We start from the raw sequence: 17930 nt of genomic DNA, 5'->3' as shown, positions 1-17930 counted from the left end.
TCTAACAGGCATTGAATCACGTGGTTCCTGGCCCTCGTTCCCCCCAGGGACTTATAAGGGGGATCCTGATTTGGGACTGCGTCCCCACCCATATCATAAATGTTGGGTTGGTCCCTGAAGAGCTGGTCAGCGTGCCCCTGGGCTGCTGTCCAAATCCTTTGCTTCTTTCTCCTCATGGGTACAGCAGGTAGATAGTACTATTTGGACATCCTTCCAGGTTAAATCAAAGGCCAGGGTTAGGGCCTGAAATCCTTCAATAAACCTACTAGGGTCTTCAGAAAATTGGCCCAGCCTTTGTTTGCAATGGGCTAAATCGGTTAGGAAGAAGGGCACGTGTACTCTGATTGTGCCTTCGCCATTTGCCACTTGCCCAAGAGGGCATATTCTCCCTGATCCTCGGTGATAGGAAGTCCCACTACGGGTTACCCCCGTGGGACTAGCTTTTTCATCCTGGGGTACCAGTGTGTATAGAGGGGCATAGGGAGGCGGGGTTTGGGATTGGCCAGGAGGATCCTGAGAAGCAAGGGTACTTGTAGGAGTAGGAGAGGCTCGGTTTCCCTCCTGAGAGTTTGGGGGAGTTAAATGAGGACCGTCTAGAATGTCGAGAGAATTCTCTGATTCTCCAGGCCTCTTATTACCAGAGCCGCATAGAGCAGGATTCTGGTAAAGGGACACGAAGGCCTGGACATAGGGAAACTCAGTCCATTTTCCCAACCTACGGCAATAAAGATGCAGTTGCAAGATGGTTTTATAATTTAGAGGCCCATTTTTGGGCCATGTTTCTCCATCCCCCAACATATAAAGGCCAGGCAGTCTTATAGTAAAACTTAAGCTTTTTCTTTCTTAGCCTGTCTAATTTTAAAAGCTTCCAGTTCTTAAGGACACATCCCAGAGGTGTTCCTTCTCGCTTAGAAGGGGATCCTCCCATGTTGAGCAAGCCGCAACCAAGGACAAAGAGGCTCACCTAGGAAAGGAATCCGGTGTCCTGGAAACATTCACCAGGAGGCTTTAATTTGGAACGGGTCCAGAGTGTCCCCTAGATCCCCATTGACCCTGAATCAGCCGTCTCTGGTTGAACTTAGTTCCTTGCGCAGAGAAAAATGTTGCAGTTGCCAGGGATTCCTTGGGGAGGATATTTTGATTATATAGTCATTATCCTATGATTATTTTTCTTACACTGGGGTGTATCCCCCGGGACCAGGCGTCTAAAAGATTCAGAACCCGGCTGTACGGACTCAACCAGCCCAAAAGGCTGGTGCGGAAGAGCACATGGGCGAACTCGCAGAGTGAGCTGCACCCGATAGGGGTGGCTTAGATCACTTACATGGGGGCAGTCTTCCAAGTTGTCTCTGGCCAATCATCTTGCTTTTTGCCCGTATCTGGCCTGACTCAGGGTCCTTCTTGGGGCATCCCACGCATCTCTCAGTCTAGATGGATTCCAGCACAAAGGTTTCTGGGAGGCTGGCAGGACGTATTATGGGCTGGCATCTCCTCCCGCCTTTGGCCCCTCCCCTAGAGTTGTGTCGTCCCAAATCCCTTAGGGGATGACTGGGGACTTTCTCTACACACGTGTCAGGCTGAGAAACCCCGCTGACCACAGAGTGCGGCAACCGTGGCCTCAGGGCCCAGTGCTCCTCCCGGCATCTTCTCTCAAAGCGCCGGCAGGAGACTGGCTGCAGCGGCGCAGCCTGGGGCCCGCCCACCTCTCACCTCACTGCTGCAAAAGGATTCACTGCTTTGCCGAGAGGTTTCCTAGAGGCCGCTATCTCCTCATAACAGTCTCCTGAGGCGGAAAGAAGTCTGTCATCGCTTAACCGTTAAATTAGAGAGGTGAGAGGGGCTGATCTAACTTAAATGCTCCATGCATATAGAGAACAAGTAAGATCAGAGCCGAAGAAACGCGTTAGCTCAATGAAGAGAAAAAACGTGAATACTGATAGACAAATGGCAGAATTAAATGAAAGGAAGAAAATGAAAATAAAAGGTGATACTTTGAAGTCTTAATTTACCCTCCATGTCAGTGCTCATTAAGAGGTAAATTTCTATTTGCCCAAGATCTGCAGAGAGCATTCTGACTCTGAATGGTTCCCTGCTACCACAACTCTTCTTGGAGGATTGAAAATGGGTACAAAATCTTTCCAGATTTGCTTTTAGAAAAACCACTGTCACATTCAATATCAAAATCTTTGGATGGTCTTGGATGTTAGCCTAAGGAGTTTAGTCCTTTAGTCCACAGGAAAGGAACACCATGACCCAGGGATGTGCTTTCAGATGATAAATCTGAAAATCCGGGAGCCCTGAGGAGCAAGGATGTCTGTTAGGAGAGACTATAACAGTCTGAGCTAAAAAGTAATAAAAACCTCAGTTAGCAGAATTAACATGAAAGATAGTGAGAAGAAATTATTTACATAAGATATCATAAGAGGACAATATAATCACAATGTCAGGAAAAAAAAAAAAAGGAGAGGGTTAGGGGGAAATGCCATAGAGACTGAGAATACTATGGACTGAAAAGGATCAAACATTAGGAAAGTAAATAAGGATCTGATTGTGGATACTCTAACCTAAAATAAATAGCCTTCTTCAAGAGAAAGTTTTACCTTTAGGACAGAAAGAAAGTGAAGTATGATGCATATTCACTTTGGAGAGGTCCCTAGAGCAGGCAGAACACCCAGAGTATATTCATGACATTCTTGCTTTAATGTGAATACAGGACAGTCAAGCCAAGAGTGAACTCTACATTTAAATTCATCCTAAAGGACCCCAAGAGTTACCATAGGGTTTCCTTACCTAGGGTCAATCTTCTTTTTACCCCTTTCTGAAAAGGAAAACACTAATGATATTCTTTAAACCCTATTTTCCTATATTTGTTTTCTGTTTATATTGGTAGGACAAACATTATTTCCATCTACGCTGACTTAAAAACACATTTCATAACACGAAAGTTATAAGCTTTTCACTGAGAAGACAAATCAGGGAATAAGGTTCAGGGAAGCTTTCTTAGCATACATATAAAATGCCTCCAAGCAAAATACATAGGAAGAAGAGCTAGTGAAAGTTTCTTCATCAGTAAAATGAAAAGAATATGTAGCTTACTGAGCAGTTACAAGGATCAAACTAGATCACTTATATGAAGCACCTACGATAGTCCTTGGCATATGATATGGGCTCAAAAAGTATTTATTATTAAGATAACTTTTTACATTCCTTAATACTCAAGTTAGTCATATAACTAGTGAACTAGGCAGAATTCAGATAAAAGACTCATTTGTTTTTGTTGTTTGTCAGTTATTAAGAGTTTATGTCCCCTTCAAGTAACAGTATGGAGTATAAAAATATTAGAAGAATTAGTTTCTACCTTCCTCAGTCACTGATTATATAACATCACACTTGACTGGAACCAAAGCTAAGCAGAATTTGAAATATGTTAAATATACATTAGAAGGAAATAACTTTAAAAAATAAAATACATTTTTTAAAAAGAAGAAAATAGTTACTAAAATTTATCAACCATGAAATTCTCACCTTGTCTTCTGGACAAGAAATTGCTTCAGATCTTGAAGGATGTTTCCTGTTTTTCGTCCAACTTCTAAATACAAGTTTGGTCGATCAAAACCAGTACAGGTAATGTGAGGATCCGTCAGTTTTAAGCAACGTACAATGTCTTCTCGGATTGAAGAACTTGCAGTAGCAGTCAGTGCAACGATTGGAACCTGAAATAAGTAAAAGTGATTTTTAACCAAGGGAAGAGCTCAATAATTCCCAACATCTACTGCCTCTTAGAAAGAGACTGGAAGACAATTACAGGAGGAACAGAGGAACAGGGTTAAAAATGCAACTTTAAAATTATTCTCTTTCAAAGAAGAGAAAAACACTTCCTTCATACTTGTTTCTCAGCCTTCTGAGAAATCATTCAAATAAAACACTAAATTTGTACGATTTCTAAATGCAATCTACCTTATTAAATTAAGTCCATTTATTAACTATCTACCTCTCCATTTATTATTTTTACATTTATAATAGTGCTGGTACAAATGAGGGGTATGTTATGTCTTATTTTTCATTAATCTATCATTCACAAATTATAAACCCTTCATTCACTGAAAATCTACCTATACAAAGCCCAAGTCTTTTTTGTCTCCTATATTAAATATATTGGTTGATGGCTTTTCAGATCTATTGTAAAAGAAAAGCTCTCAGTGATCTGGATAACCTCTCACCAGTTTTAGTGGGTTAATCGTGGCATACTACGTAAAAGAAAAAAGGAGAGAATGAAACATCTATTATTAACTGATTCCTTGAGCAACCGAGTCATGTTCTATTTTCAATCTAGCAAAGACTTCTTGACTGCGCTAGCAGCCAAAGCAGGAGGCACAGCAGGTACCAGGAAAAACATGAGCATGTGATCTTTCAGAAATTCTGAAGTGGGATAACAACACACCTCCCATGAAACTAGATTTAATATTTCTGTCACTATTATCAAAAGGAGTTCTAATCAACTATGCTATTATTTCATAATCAGAAAAATTGTTCCTATATCATTAGCTGCTCAATATCCAAGATTACAACTTTCTTAATACTCTTTTTAGCTTATTACAAATACAGTAAATAATATCCTCATAACATAGTTCTTCAGACACAATACATCTACCTCACAAATCAGTTTAAGCAATTATCGTATATACATGAAAATTTAAGTGCAATTTGTAAAAAAGCAATTACAGAATTTGAAAAACAAAATTTATTAAAAACTATTTTTACAATCAATATAGCTTTACTGAATTAAAAATTATCTCAAAGCTCATGTAAAAAAAATCAATTAAGTCTGGGAGTAATTTTTAAATGGGAAAAAATTATATCAAAATCAATGTGACCAGGTAATTGGCATTTTTGTATTCTCTATCCTTAAATTCTGTGAAATTATTTTAAAAATACCCCAAATTAACTTAATTGATTTTTGGCTTAGAATCAGACTGTTCTCTGAATTTAGAGAGTGTCTGCCTAACAACTTATATATGAATATGCCAATTTATAAAGAAGTTAGTTTCTCTAATCAAGGCTTAATATATATGTATATACCTGCTTTATGTCTTAATAGCAAATAAAAATATCTATAGCAAATATATGGCTGAGAATAAGGGAAGTTGAAACACTGAAGTTCTTAGGACATGCATATTCTCACCCTCACGACAACAGAGTTCCATCAATGTAAGTGCGTCACTCAAACAATTTACAAATGCACTAAAAAATGCTTGTTGTTTAACTGCATACACACATAAAGACAGAATTTTTCAGGATAGAGACTACAAGAAAAGAGGGCCTGGTTTGTTTCTAAGCAATATAATGTATGAGTGGACGAGCAATGTTTTTGTGAAAAGAAGGAAATAAGCGCGAACCATAACACATTTTGAAGAAGTTAGTAGAAAAATCTGGCAAAAAGCAGCACAGTGGTGTAAAAATCTCGTTTAGAATCAATTGTCTGAGTTCAAAGCCTGCCTTTGCCACTAACTAGATGTGAGATTTTGAGCTGTTTATTTTTTTTACACATATATATATTTTTGGCCACGCCACACGGCTTGCGGGATCTTAGTTCCCTGACCAGGGATTGAACCCGTGCCCCCTTTGGTGGAAGCGCAGAGTCTTAACCAGTGGACTGCCAGGGAAGTCCCTTGAGCTGTTTATTTCACTCTCTAAACTTTGGTATCCTCATCTATAAGATGGCTGTAATAATAGCAACAACCTCATAAAGTCACTGTGAAGACCAAATGGGATAAAATGTCTAGTGTGCTGAACACAAAGGTCTAGTGTCTAGTAAGCACTCAAGAAGTGTCAGCTATCACTGATATTACGGCAACAACTGAAAAGAATTCTACAAAAGAACTGCAGAGACATGGCCACTACTCCCAGACTTGCCACTGACTTTGGAAAAGGCTAACTTCTCTTGGCCTCAGTTTTTTCATCAAAATGAGATGGAGAGGGCTACAGGATGTTAACCTCTCTTCTAACTTAAAAATTCCCACTTTGCTACTAGAAACTCCTTATTCTAGTGACCTGCTAACAGGAAAAATCATTATAAATTCCCTCCTTTGCCAACGTTCTAGAAAGTCACAGTTAAGAATGTTGCTTCCACAACTTAGAAAACAGAATAAAGTAATGGAATGTATTAAACTTAATGGAACAATATTTACTTTCACTTCAGAAATGAACAGAATATTCTCCCTTAGAATCTTTGGTGCTTAAAAGTTATAAACTACAGTGAAGTGTAAAAACAACACACAGGCTGGTTAGGAGAAAGGTGTCCATACAGCCTGGTTTGCTGGGATACTCTCAGTTTATTCTGTCATCACAGCATAGTTATTAATAGCTTGCACCTTTTAATTTTCAAAAGCAAACTGGTGTGGGTGATAAATTACCCTGTCACTCAGTTATATCAAGTTCTTAACTCATGAAACTTGTTCTTTCAGTTGGCAAATCTTGGTTTCTTTGGTAATAAGTGCCAAGTTTGGTTAAAACAAGCAACAAAATGTAAATTAATCTTGTGACTATAAATTTAGGAATGCCTTAGACATGTACTTCAATGGTGTCACAGCTACGAATTCAAAGAACTATATCTGCTTCTAAATTTGGGTGGTATAGTTAATCTATGTACTCTATAATATCATGCTTCATTCATTCATTCATTCACTAACTCCAAATAGTTCCTGAGTGTCTACTATGTGCTGATCTTTGTGAAAGGGCTGGGGAGAAAGTAATGGGAAGATCCAACATGTCTCACATTTCTCACAGTTCCTCTTATTTGAATTTCATAGACTTTTAAGGCTGATGTAAAGCTTTCTACCTGGCTGCTCTTTCTTGAGACTCATTTTGTCAGATTCTCTCCAAATGGGAATCTTTATGCAAAATGAGTTAATGATTTTTTGCTATTTTTGAACTTACTGAAATAATATGGTGTGAAGCACTGTGGGTTTACGCCAGTTGTCCCAGGGTGATAGTGATTAGAAGAAAAAAAAGCACTGAGAACAGTGAGGAAAATGAGAGTCCTACAACCACCAGGTGGCATTTCTCACCACTTAGCTAATAAAGAGAATTCATGAAAACATTAAGGGAAAAAGGTTTTCTCAGCCATTGCTTGACGAACATCCTGTGCTACAGTGAATCATCCCAAGAAATGAAAAGAATCTAATGGAGTCCACAGCCTGACATAATAAAAGACTTAATTCAACACTGAAAAGTGTTTCAGAACTGCATAAAACATTTAAAACTCCTCTAACACAATCCTTCTAGAATCAAAGGCCCAGGAAAGGATTAAAGAAAGCAATCTTCCTAGTTTCTAAAAGCTTACTTTAAACCGTTCTAAATTAATAGAAAGCAGTCCTCAAGGAACCTGAGCCTAGTGACTTTCACCATACAAATATCTTCTTTCTCTATACAGGTACTATTAACACTATTAATCTTTCTATATTATTCATACTGTTCCATACACCATTTATTGTTTGGTACTATTGCTTCTACTTTTATAGGTAATTCTGAATCTAAACTCCTTTACTGGACTATGTGCTACTTTAGGGCAGAAACTATTTTAAACTTCTTTCGAATCATTTGCTTTAGAAACTAGCATAGTGTCCCACTGTGGAGCACTGCCCGGCCCTACCACTCACTGCCTGTGTGGGAAAGTTACTTCTCACATTCTCAGCTTTCTCATCGTTTCATTTATTCATTTACCCCATTACTTATGGAATACTCACTATGTGCCAGGTACTGTTGTAGATTTTATAAACCAAATCAGCAAAAAACCCTCCCCACAAAGAATATTCTAGTGGGGACCCACTGGCAATAGACAAAATGTATTATTAATACATTAAGTTAAACAGTGATAAGTGCAATTTTAAAAACAGGAAAGGAATATGAGGAAAGCTGATGGCTCGGGGAGAGGGGTTAATTTGAAATTTTGAATATGGTGGCCCAGGAGGCCTAAAAAAAAAGGGAATATTTCAGCAGACTTGAGAAAAGTGAGGGATACATCATATGAACTACCCAGGGGAAAATCATCCAGGGAGAGGGAAGAGTGGGAGCAAAGCCCTAAGGTAGGAGCACGGTTGGCACCTTTGAAGAATATCAACGAAAACAAACAGTGAGGCTAGAAGCCAGTGAGTGAGGAGACAAGTAGCAGAGGATGAGGTCAAAGAGAAAATAAAGTCCAGGTCATTTACGATATGTAGTGTCTTTATGTAGAGTGAAATGGTCTGCAACCAGAGCGTTCTGAGCAGAAGACATGATCTGTCTGACTTACATTTTCAGAGTATCGCTCTGGATGCTGTACTGAAATAGACTAAGGAGGGTGAGAGTGAAAACAGACCAACCAGGAGACTGCTGTGGTAGCCAGGTGAAAGGAGACGGTGGCTTGTACCAGGGTGGTAGCAGGGATCAAGAGAGAAGTGATCAGATTCTGTACATATTCTGAAGACCTCATGAGATTTCTTTACTGTTTAAATGTGGGGTAGACTGTAAGAGAAAAAGAAGGGTGGAAGAAAATTCCAAAAATCTTGGCCTGAGCACCAGAAGGATGCAGCTGCTACTCAATGAGATGGGGGAGATTGAGGGAAGAGCTGTTCTGGGATGGGGAGAATATCAGGAAGTTAAGAATAGCTTATGTTTCAGATGCCTGTCAGGCATCTAAGTAGAGAGACGGTGAACAGGCAGCTAACGTTTATGTAAGAGTGTGTGTGTGTATATACGTATATTAATCCATAAAATGATTAAAATAAAAAATAGTAATAATAACAGCAAATGCTAAAAAGGAGGGAGAGAAACTGAACCACTCATACATTGCTGGTATCAATTCAGGGTGAGGATATAAATCTGGGAGTTGTCAGCATATAGATTTTAGTTAAAACCATATGTTGGATGAAATGACCAAGGAAGTAAGTACAGAGAGGAAAGAGAATAGGTCCAACGACTAAGGTTTCAGGCATGCCAATGTTAAAAGGGCAGGGAGATGAAAAGAAATAAGCAGAGGAAACTGAGAAAGAAGAGATAATAAGGAAGGAAGAGAACCAGAGAGTGTGCTATCCTACTGGTAAGAGAAGAACTGTTTCAAGAGGAAGGTAATGAAACTAGTGGGCAGTGGGGAGGGGCAACATAGGGGTAAGGGAGTGGGAGGTACAAACTACTGGGTGTAAGATAGGCTCAAGGATGTATTGTACAACACAGGGAATAGAGCCAATATTTTGTAATAACTGTAAATAGAGTGTAACCTTTAAAAATTATATTAAAAAAATCTTTTTTAAGAAGAAGAAAGTAATGAAGATATTTATGTTGCTGGATTGTTATGAGGGTTAACCAAGATAAAAACACTGACCCAAGGCCAGTCCCATAGTTGGAGCTCAATTCACATTACTTTGATTCTCTTCCAATATATCCTTACTAAGTGTTACATTCAAGTTTTTTGTTCATTTGTTTTGTTTTATTGTAATGTCTGCTCCAATCAAATCTTTATGAGAAGAGCTAACAAAAAAGAAACTATATTTAAGATAGCTCTCAAAAAGCACGCTTAATAAGAAATGAGGTTGAACTAGATAATCTATCAAAAGAATAACAAATAATTTCTAATACTTTTTTTTTGGTTTACTCACATAAGCCAGTTCCAAAAGGTGACAAACCATACAACTCAATTTATTTAACATTGTTGAAATAACAAAATTATACAAATGGAGACCAGATTAGTGGTCACCAGGGGTTAGGGTTAGGGGTGATGGGAACGGTGGGTATGCCTGTAAAAGGATGGCTCCAGGGAGCCTATGGTAATGGAATAGTTCTGTACCTTGATTGCAATGGTAGTTATACAAACATACATATGAGATAAAACTGTATAGGACAATATACATACATACCCATACACACTTATAAAACTAGTGAACTAAGAACAAACTGTAGCAATGTCATATACCTACTTGATACTATACTACAGTTATTCAAGATATTACCACTGGGGAAACAGTACATAGAACATTCCTGTACATTTTTTTTTTTTACAATTGCCTGTGAATCCATAATTTTTCAAAATAAAAAATAAAATGGATGCCAATATTATAAGTTTTTAAGCTCTTTGTATAAAATATGCCATTCATATAGAACACTCATGTAAAACTTTCCTGTTCTTTATAATTAGGAAAGAAAGTGTGAGAACCGGAAAAAGTTTGCCAAGTCCTGCTCTATAGTATTCCTCAATAAATTACATGCCAACCTTAGAAAGAAGTCAAGGTTAGAATTTTTTTAAAAAATCTTTCACCTGCTTACATCATCCATTTGCCCTTTCATAGAGGAATCTTCAGCTTTTTGGCCATTCCCCAATCCTGGACTCTCCCTTGGTAAGAAAGTCATTTCAAGACATTGCACTTGGCAAAGCTTACCGATGGGAGTACTGCCTTTATGGAGCCCAAAGTTCTGAATGAACTTCTAAAATCATGTCCCCACTCAGAAATACAGTGAGCCTCATCCACAGCAATAAGTGTGATACCTACAAAAAAAGAAAAATACGTAAATGGAGAAAATAAAGTTCAAAAAAAGTAATACACGCATCTAAATTGTTACCACCATCTTCATTAGAATATATAAATATTACAGAAAGTAGTATAAATAATTCAAATCAAAGTATTTGGTTCATATAAAAATATAAGCATAAATAACATCAGATAACACCAAAAATCATTATTGAAAATAGGCAAAGGGAGATATATGGATAAAAGGCATATGGATAAAAGAGAGAAATATATATTTTTCAAACAACATATTTATTGAATTTTAACTTTTATCATTATTCCTCAGAGAAATTAGTTACTTACTATTACTTTGTCCTCAAAGCTATCACTCATTTGCAACGATAATGCCCTAAAAAAAAGAGCTGTTCTATTTCTCTTTGGTAATACTTTCAATTTTATCTCATGGATTAGCTATCAAAAGAGATAGAGAGGCTTCCCTGGTGGCTCAGTGGTTAAGAATCCTTCTGACAATACAGAGGACACGGGTTCGAGCCCTGGTCTGGGAAGATCCCATATGCCGTGGAGCAACTAAGCCTGTGCACCACAACTACTGAGCCTGTGCTCTAGAGCCTGTGAGCCACAACTACAACTACTGAGCCTGTGTGCCACAACTACTGAAGCCCGTGCACCCAGAGCCCGTGCTCCACAACAAGAGAAGCCACCTCAGTGAGAAGCCCGCGCACCACAACAAAGAGTAGCCCCCGCTCACCACAACTAGAGAAAGCCCGTGCACAGCAACGAAGACCCAACACAGCCAAAAATAAAATAAATAAGTAAATACAGTAAACACAACAAAAAAAAGAGAGATACAAAGACTCAGCGTATTTCATACTAAGATTAAATGCATCACTGTCCGTGACTGATCACATATTACACTGCAGAGTTCCTCTGTAATGCCAGTTCTGGAAGACGGATGACATCCACGTTTTCTAATATAAAATGGTAAGGGAAGAACTAAATCTCATTACGTACAAAGTAGGTAAGAAGGAATGTACTTTGTTCTCTTCCCCTAGCAACGCCTCTACTCTGCCCTCACGCCACATACCCACACTGAAACAGAATCAACAGTGTGTAGTAATGCATTTCAGAAAAGGGCTTTATTATATAATCATTCACTAAAACGTCTTCAGATATTTCAAAGTAGTGACAGTAGTGCTTTTGCCCTCGATCACCAAATTAATACTTAAGACAAAAATAACTTTTCCCTTCAATGGGGATGATCACTACTTGATGCTTATCTGAGAATTTATAATGTTTTGCCACTAGTGAGATGATTAAAAACATGTGCTCTAGAGTCAGACTACCTAGATGCATAACCTGGCTTACTATTTATATTACCTTAAGCATGTTACTTAAGCTTCCAAGTGTCAGTTTCCCACAAGTATAAGGTAGGTGATAAAAGTACCTAACATTTTTTAGTTACTCTGAAGATTAAATTAGATCATTCACGTAAAATGCTAAGATAGGGGCTGGCATAAAAGACAGCTCAATAAAAAAAAATAAGCTATTATTATTATAGTTATTAAATTCCCACTATGTTCCAAACACTTTTCTAGGTATAAAATGATTAGTAAAATACAATCCATGATTTTGAGGAGCTCACAATTCTAAAAGAGGAGACAGACAAGCAAATAATTACAATTCATTGAGATTACCAAGTACAATGAGTTGGAGAAGAAAAAGAAAGAAAGAAAGAAAAAAAAGAAACCTACTAAATATGAACAAATACAGGTTGATCACATCAAATTTCTATTTCCTGAGTGGCTGGGACAAATTCAATGTTACCACTATACTTATTTGGGTTTAGAAACTACATGACCCAGATTTTAAATTAAATAAACTAAAACAAAGATGACAGTTCCTCCTTTATTTTAAAACCTTCCTTATAATTATAGGTTTGACTAACTAGCTTATTTTAATAAGAATTTTTACTTACTAATTTATCTATTTTTATTATTTTATGTATTTATTTATTTTTGGCTGCATTGGGTCTTTGTTGCTGCGTGTGGGCTTTCTCTAGTTGCGGCGAGCGGGGGCTCCTCTTAGTTGCGGTGCACGGTCTTCTCATTGCGGTGGCTTCTCCTGTTGTGGAGCACGGGCTCTAGGCATGCAGGCTTCAGTAGTTGTGGCACATGTGCTCAGTAGTTGTGGCTCGCAGGCTCTACAGTGCAGGCTCAGTAGTTGTGGCGCACGGGCTTAGTTGCTCCGCAGCATGTAGGATCTTCCCGGACCAGGGCTCAAACTCGTCCCCTGCATTGGCAGGTGGATTCTTAACCACTGCGCCACCAGGGAAGTCCAACTAACTAGTTTTTAATGGAGTTAAACTTTGCCCTTCACAAGCAGCTGAGGCAAGCTTCTGCCAACTTCCACATTAAACATGCAAGTTCAAGTGTCTGCCCAGGTCCAGGACATATTTCATTTTGGCACACCTGTCATTCAAGCCTACTTCCAAAGTTACAAGACAATTACAGGTGGGTTTGCTTTTAAGGGGTCTATGTAAAATTCTGTTTGCTGCTTCTGTTATAAACCCATATTACTTAAATAATAACACATCATAAAAATCATAAATCTGAATAGCTAAATGTCAAACTATTGTACAAATAAAATTCTAAGTATATTCACTGCTGCAAGCGTTTTACAAATTCCTGCAAATAAAAGTTAAATAAAAGTATTTCAGAAAGAATTTATTCTATTTTGTTCAACATTGACAGTCAACCAAAAAGAGTATTTTCATCCATTTTATGCAGAGTACGCAGCTCTAATAATTGCAGTGTTCATAATTTAATGCTTTAGAAAAAATTAAAATAGAGAAATAGAACTACCTGTCAAAAGGATCTAAGTAAATACTGGATTAACTCCACCACAGAAACAAAACAAATACTAAAATGGAACAACACATATCCAGACCACTATGGACATAGACCCTAACTTTTGCAGTAAAACCATGGAATTTATATATCTAGGGTTGTTGGGTTTAATCGAAAGTGAAATATTCATAAGAACTTCATACAACCTAATAGGACACACACCAAATTTGTTTTCCATTTAAGGCAAAAATATAACATGCCAATAGGGGAGTTTAACAGCTGATGGATGCAATTTTTTTTTTTTGTTTTGTTTTTTTTTTTGGGGGATGCAATTTTTGATAATATATTTAATCAAATGCTAATTTCTGCCCTCATTCTTTTGTTGATATTTAACACATATTAAAAGATAAGTATTTGTTTTCACTATATTGTTAGAACAATTGTTAAATGCTTTCCTAGAGTTATATGCAAGTAACCATTAAATGAGACACTGCAATGTTAAAAAACTACCTGTTAGGAATTATTTTAATATATAATTATAAAATGAGATCATATTACATTAGAAAGCTAAGATTGTTTGGTTCAACTGAATGTTTGAAATATGTGCAATTACAATAGAAGCCGTGACTGTAACTCTTGGATAGCTGAGCCTAACCATCAAGAAGCGAAAAACTGACAGAAATGTTTTAATCACAGAAGAAAAAAAAATGATACCAGCTTTTAACTAATTCTATATTTACATTTTCTAGGACACAGGCTCTGACTTACTATCTAATTTTTTTAATTAACCATACTCACTGATAGCAAATAATCAAAGGTACTGTGGTTTCCGACCTGACTACACATCAGAATCACCTGTGAAAAAACTACAGCTGCCACAGCCTCGTGCCAGGTGCATTAAATCACAATTTTCAAGGTTTGAGGATCTGACATTTTTCTAAAGTTTGAAAGGTGATTCTCATGAACAACAAGGGTAGAGAACCACTACACTGACTTAATTCAGATTCAGAATATGAAAAAGAGGAAATTATAATTTCACAGAATCTAAGATTCAGTATTTATTCAACAATACATTTAAATGCCTACTATGTGCCAGGCACTGCACTCGGGAAATATAAAGAAATAAGAACGGCATTTTTCCCTGAAAAGTTTACAGTCTAGCAGAAGAAAACAGATATATAGACAGGTAATTACAATGCAGGAGCCTAATTTCTATGGCAGAGGGAATTATAGAATACTTCGGGATAGGACAGGAGAGACACCATGTTGGAGAGGCAGAAATTTCCTGGAGGAGATAAGGTTTGAAATAAACTTTAAGAGAAGTAAAATCAGGTATCCATTCATAAGTTTAACTTTAAAGAATATCTCAACTTAATAAATACTTATAAAGAGTCTATCATACCACTTACCAATATTAGCCTGCAGTTGCTGGAGTAGGTCCAAGTTACTTGAACAGAATTCTGGAGTTATGTACACGATTCGGTATTTGCCTCTGTAAAAACAAACAAAGAAACAGGAAATATAAAAACAATCACCCAATGAATACAACTGAAAACCATAACACCTGATAATTTTTTAAATAATGTATTATGCCACTTATTAAAAACAAAATGAATGTTATATGTGTGTAGAGATGCACATATTCCGGTTCTTTGATTTCACTTCAATGCATCAAAACAAACGTTGGCAATACCAGCCAGGGAGTACTCAGCATAAGGTGCCATTAGAAGCCAGATTCTGATTTCCAGCAGTCTAGCCTCAAAACCACAGTGGCTTGAGTTAAATGATCAAGTCCAGAGTAAACCTTTTATGTGTTAGCAATCCACCCATTATCCTACCCTTGACTCCCATCTCCATGATTAAATCCATAGCACCCATGATTCTCCTGTGTACTCTGCTGTCTTGCCTACATCTTCTTGGGCCAGGGACAGACAGCATATGAAAGTCAAGTCAGTTAGTCTCTGTCCTAGAATTTGGGGGTCTAACCAAGAAACAACCAGTCAGTCTCCAAGTGGCAAGACCTGTAACACGTTAAAAAAAAAAAAAAAAAAAAAAAAGAAGCTGCAGAGCAATCTATTTTGTGACTAGAAGAGCAGAGAATGCTCACCTCCTCAGAGAGAAGAATGAGGAATACACACAGAGGCTATGGATAAAAAGAAAGCCCTACTGTATTTTTAATACCCATTCCAGTCTCTTCCTGAGGGCTGGCTAATTTCTTTTCAGAGGGATCCACAAGACATTCTTGTATCCTTAATATAAAATTCAGTATTTGCTTAAACTAATGTGACTGATTTCTATTCTGGGCAGATAGAATCCTAATTAAGACAATGTATGCAATAAAGGTTAGGGCTAGGGCAAAATATGTATAGAGTCTCTTTTCCATTCTACCAAATGAAGACATAGATCAAATTAAATAAAATGAAATAATGTTCTATATGAAAAGACTATGAAATATTTAATCTACTGTGTGCTAGGCATGGTGCTTTCACTAGGAATTGGAACAAAACAATTAAGAACAGAACAGATACACTTTTAATCCCATGAAATTAACTCAGTAATCTAATTAACACAGGAAATCATATAAATAATTAGTTCTGATGCCAGACTATTCAGGTTTGAATCTCAGTTCTACCTCTTACAAGCTAAGTGATCTTAGACAAGTACTTAACTTCGGTGTGCCTCAGTTTCTTCAGTGTAAAACAGTGATAAGAATTATAAAGACAACTAATTCTTAGATATCTAGATTCAAGGTAACCCCAATCAAATCCCAGCTGGCATTTTAATTGAAAAGGTGATATTGAAATACTTATGGAAATACAAAGGACCTAGAATAGACCAAAAACAAAATATTTTTGAAAGAACAAACGTGGAAGACTTGTACTACCTATTTCAAGGCTTATTATAAAGCTATAGTACTCAAGACACCAATCCAGGCAGACAAACAGATTGATAGAACAGAAAATAAAGAGTGTAGCAATAAACCCACATATATTTAGTCAATTTATTTTTCACAAAGGTGCAAAAGAAATACAGTGCAGGGCTTCCCTGGTGGCGCAGTGGTTGAGAATCTGCCTGCCAGTGCAGGGGACACGGGTTCGAGCCCTGGTCTGGGAAGATCCCACATGCCGCGGAGCAGCTAGGCCTGTGAGCCACAGCTATTGAGCCTGCACGTCTGGAGCCCGTGCTCTGCAACAAGAGAGGCCGCGATAGTGAGAGGCCCGCGCACCACGATGAAGAGTGGCCCCCGCTTGCCGCAACTAGAGAAAGCCCTTGCACAGAAACGAAGACCCAACACAGCCAAAAATAAATTAATTAATTAATTAATTAATTAATTAAAAAAGAAAAAAAATTAAAAAAAAAAAAAAGAAATACAGTGCAGAAAGGATAGTCTTTTCAACAAATGGAGCTGGAAGAAATGGATATGCCTATGCAAAAAAAAAAAAAAAAAAAGAATTGTAATCAATACCTGGTACAATATACAAAATGTACACAAAATGGGTCATAGATCTAAATGTAAAACATAAAACTATAACATTTTTAGAAGGAAATAAAAAAGAAAATATTTGTGATCATGAGTGAGGCACCAAAAAGCAAGAGCAAAAGCAAAATCCATAAAACAACAAATTGACAAACTGGACGTTATAAAAATGAAAAAGTGATGCTCTTTAAAGGAACTGTTAAGAGAATGAAAAGAGAAGTCATAAACTAAGCGATGTTTGCCAACCATATACCAAATGAAGGATTTATATTCAGAATATACAAATGACTATCAAAATTCATAAGAAAAAAACAATAAGGAATAGGCAAAAGATGCTAATAAACACTTCCTCAAAGATATACAGATGGTTAATAAGTATATGAAAAGATGCTCAACATCATTAGTCATTAAGGAAATGAAAATTGAAAACACACTGACATCCTATTAGAATGGCTAAAATTAAAGACTGGCCACACCAAGTGATGGCAGAGATGGGGAGGAATTGGAACTCTAAGACACTGCTGGTGGGAATGTGAAATGGTACAACCACTCTCAAAAAAGTCTGGCAGTTTCTCAAAAAGTCAACACAGAATCATCATATGACTCAGAAATCCTACTCCTAGGCATGTACACAGAAGAACTGAAAACATATGTTCCCATAAAAACTTATACACAAATATCCATAGTACCATTATTCATAACAGCCAAAAAGTAGAAACAACCTAAATGTCCAGCACTGATGAATGAATAAATAAAATATGATATGTCCATACAATGGAATATTATTCATCCACAAAAAGAAATGAAGTACTGATAACATTACACTAAGTGAAAGAAGCCAGACACATAAGGCCACATCCTGTATGAGCCCATTTATATGAACTGTCCAAAATAGGCAAATCATTGAGACAGAAAGATTAGTGACTGGAAGGGAGTGAAGGAGAGGACAATAGGGAGTGACCGCTTCATGACATGGAAGTTTTGGGGGTGGGTTCTGAAAATGTTCTGGAATTAGATAGTGGTGATGGTTGTACAACATTGTGAATGTACTAAAAGCCACTGAACTGTACACTTTGAAAATAATTAAAATGGTGAATATTATATTAT

General features: G+C 37.2%; 1 protein-coding gene across 4 annotated transcripts in view; it reads right to left on the bottom strand.

The window, feature by feature from the left end:
• Positions 1 to 17930, bottom strand: part of WRN (WRN RecQ like helicase) — a 124092-nt gene that overhangs the window by 54548 nt on the left and 51614 nt on the right. For all 4 annotated transcript variants that reach the window (XM_036838769.1, XM_036838770.1, XM_036838771.1 and 1 more), the window contains exons 16-18: positions 14755 to 14837; positions 10410 to 10516; positions 3526 to 3713 (exon numbers count right to left, since the gene is read on the bottom strand). In XM_036838769.1, coding sequence (XP_036694664.1) covers positions 3526 to 3713; positions 10410 to 10516; positions 14755 to 14837 — 378 coding nt within the window. The remainder of the gene's footprint in view (positions 1 to 3525; positions 3714 to 10409; positions 10517 to 14754; positions 14838 to 17930) is intronic.

Source organism: Balaenoptera musculus, chromosome 21 (genome assembly GCF_009873245.2).
Source record: "Balaenoptera musculus isolate JJ_BM4_2016_0621 chromosome 21, mBalMus1.pri.v3, whole genome shotgun sequence".
Classification (NCBI taxonomy): Eukaryota; Metazoa; Chordata; class Mammalia; order Artiodactyla; family Balaenopteridae; genus Balaenoptera; species Balaenoptera musculus.
Note: the sequence above shows the minus strand (reverse complement) of the source record. Positions and strands in the feature narration are given on the sequence as shown.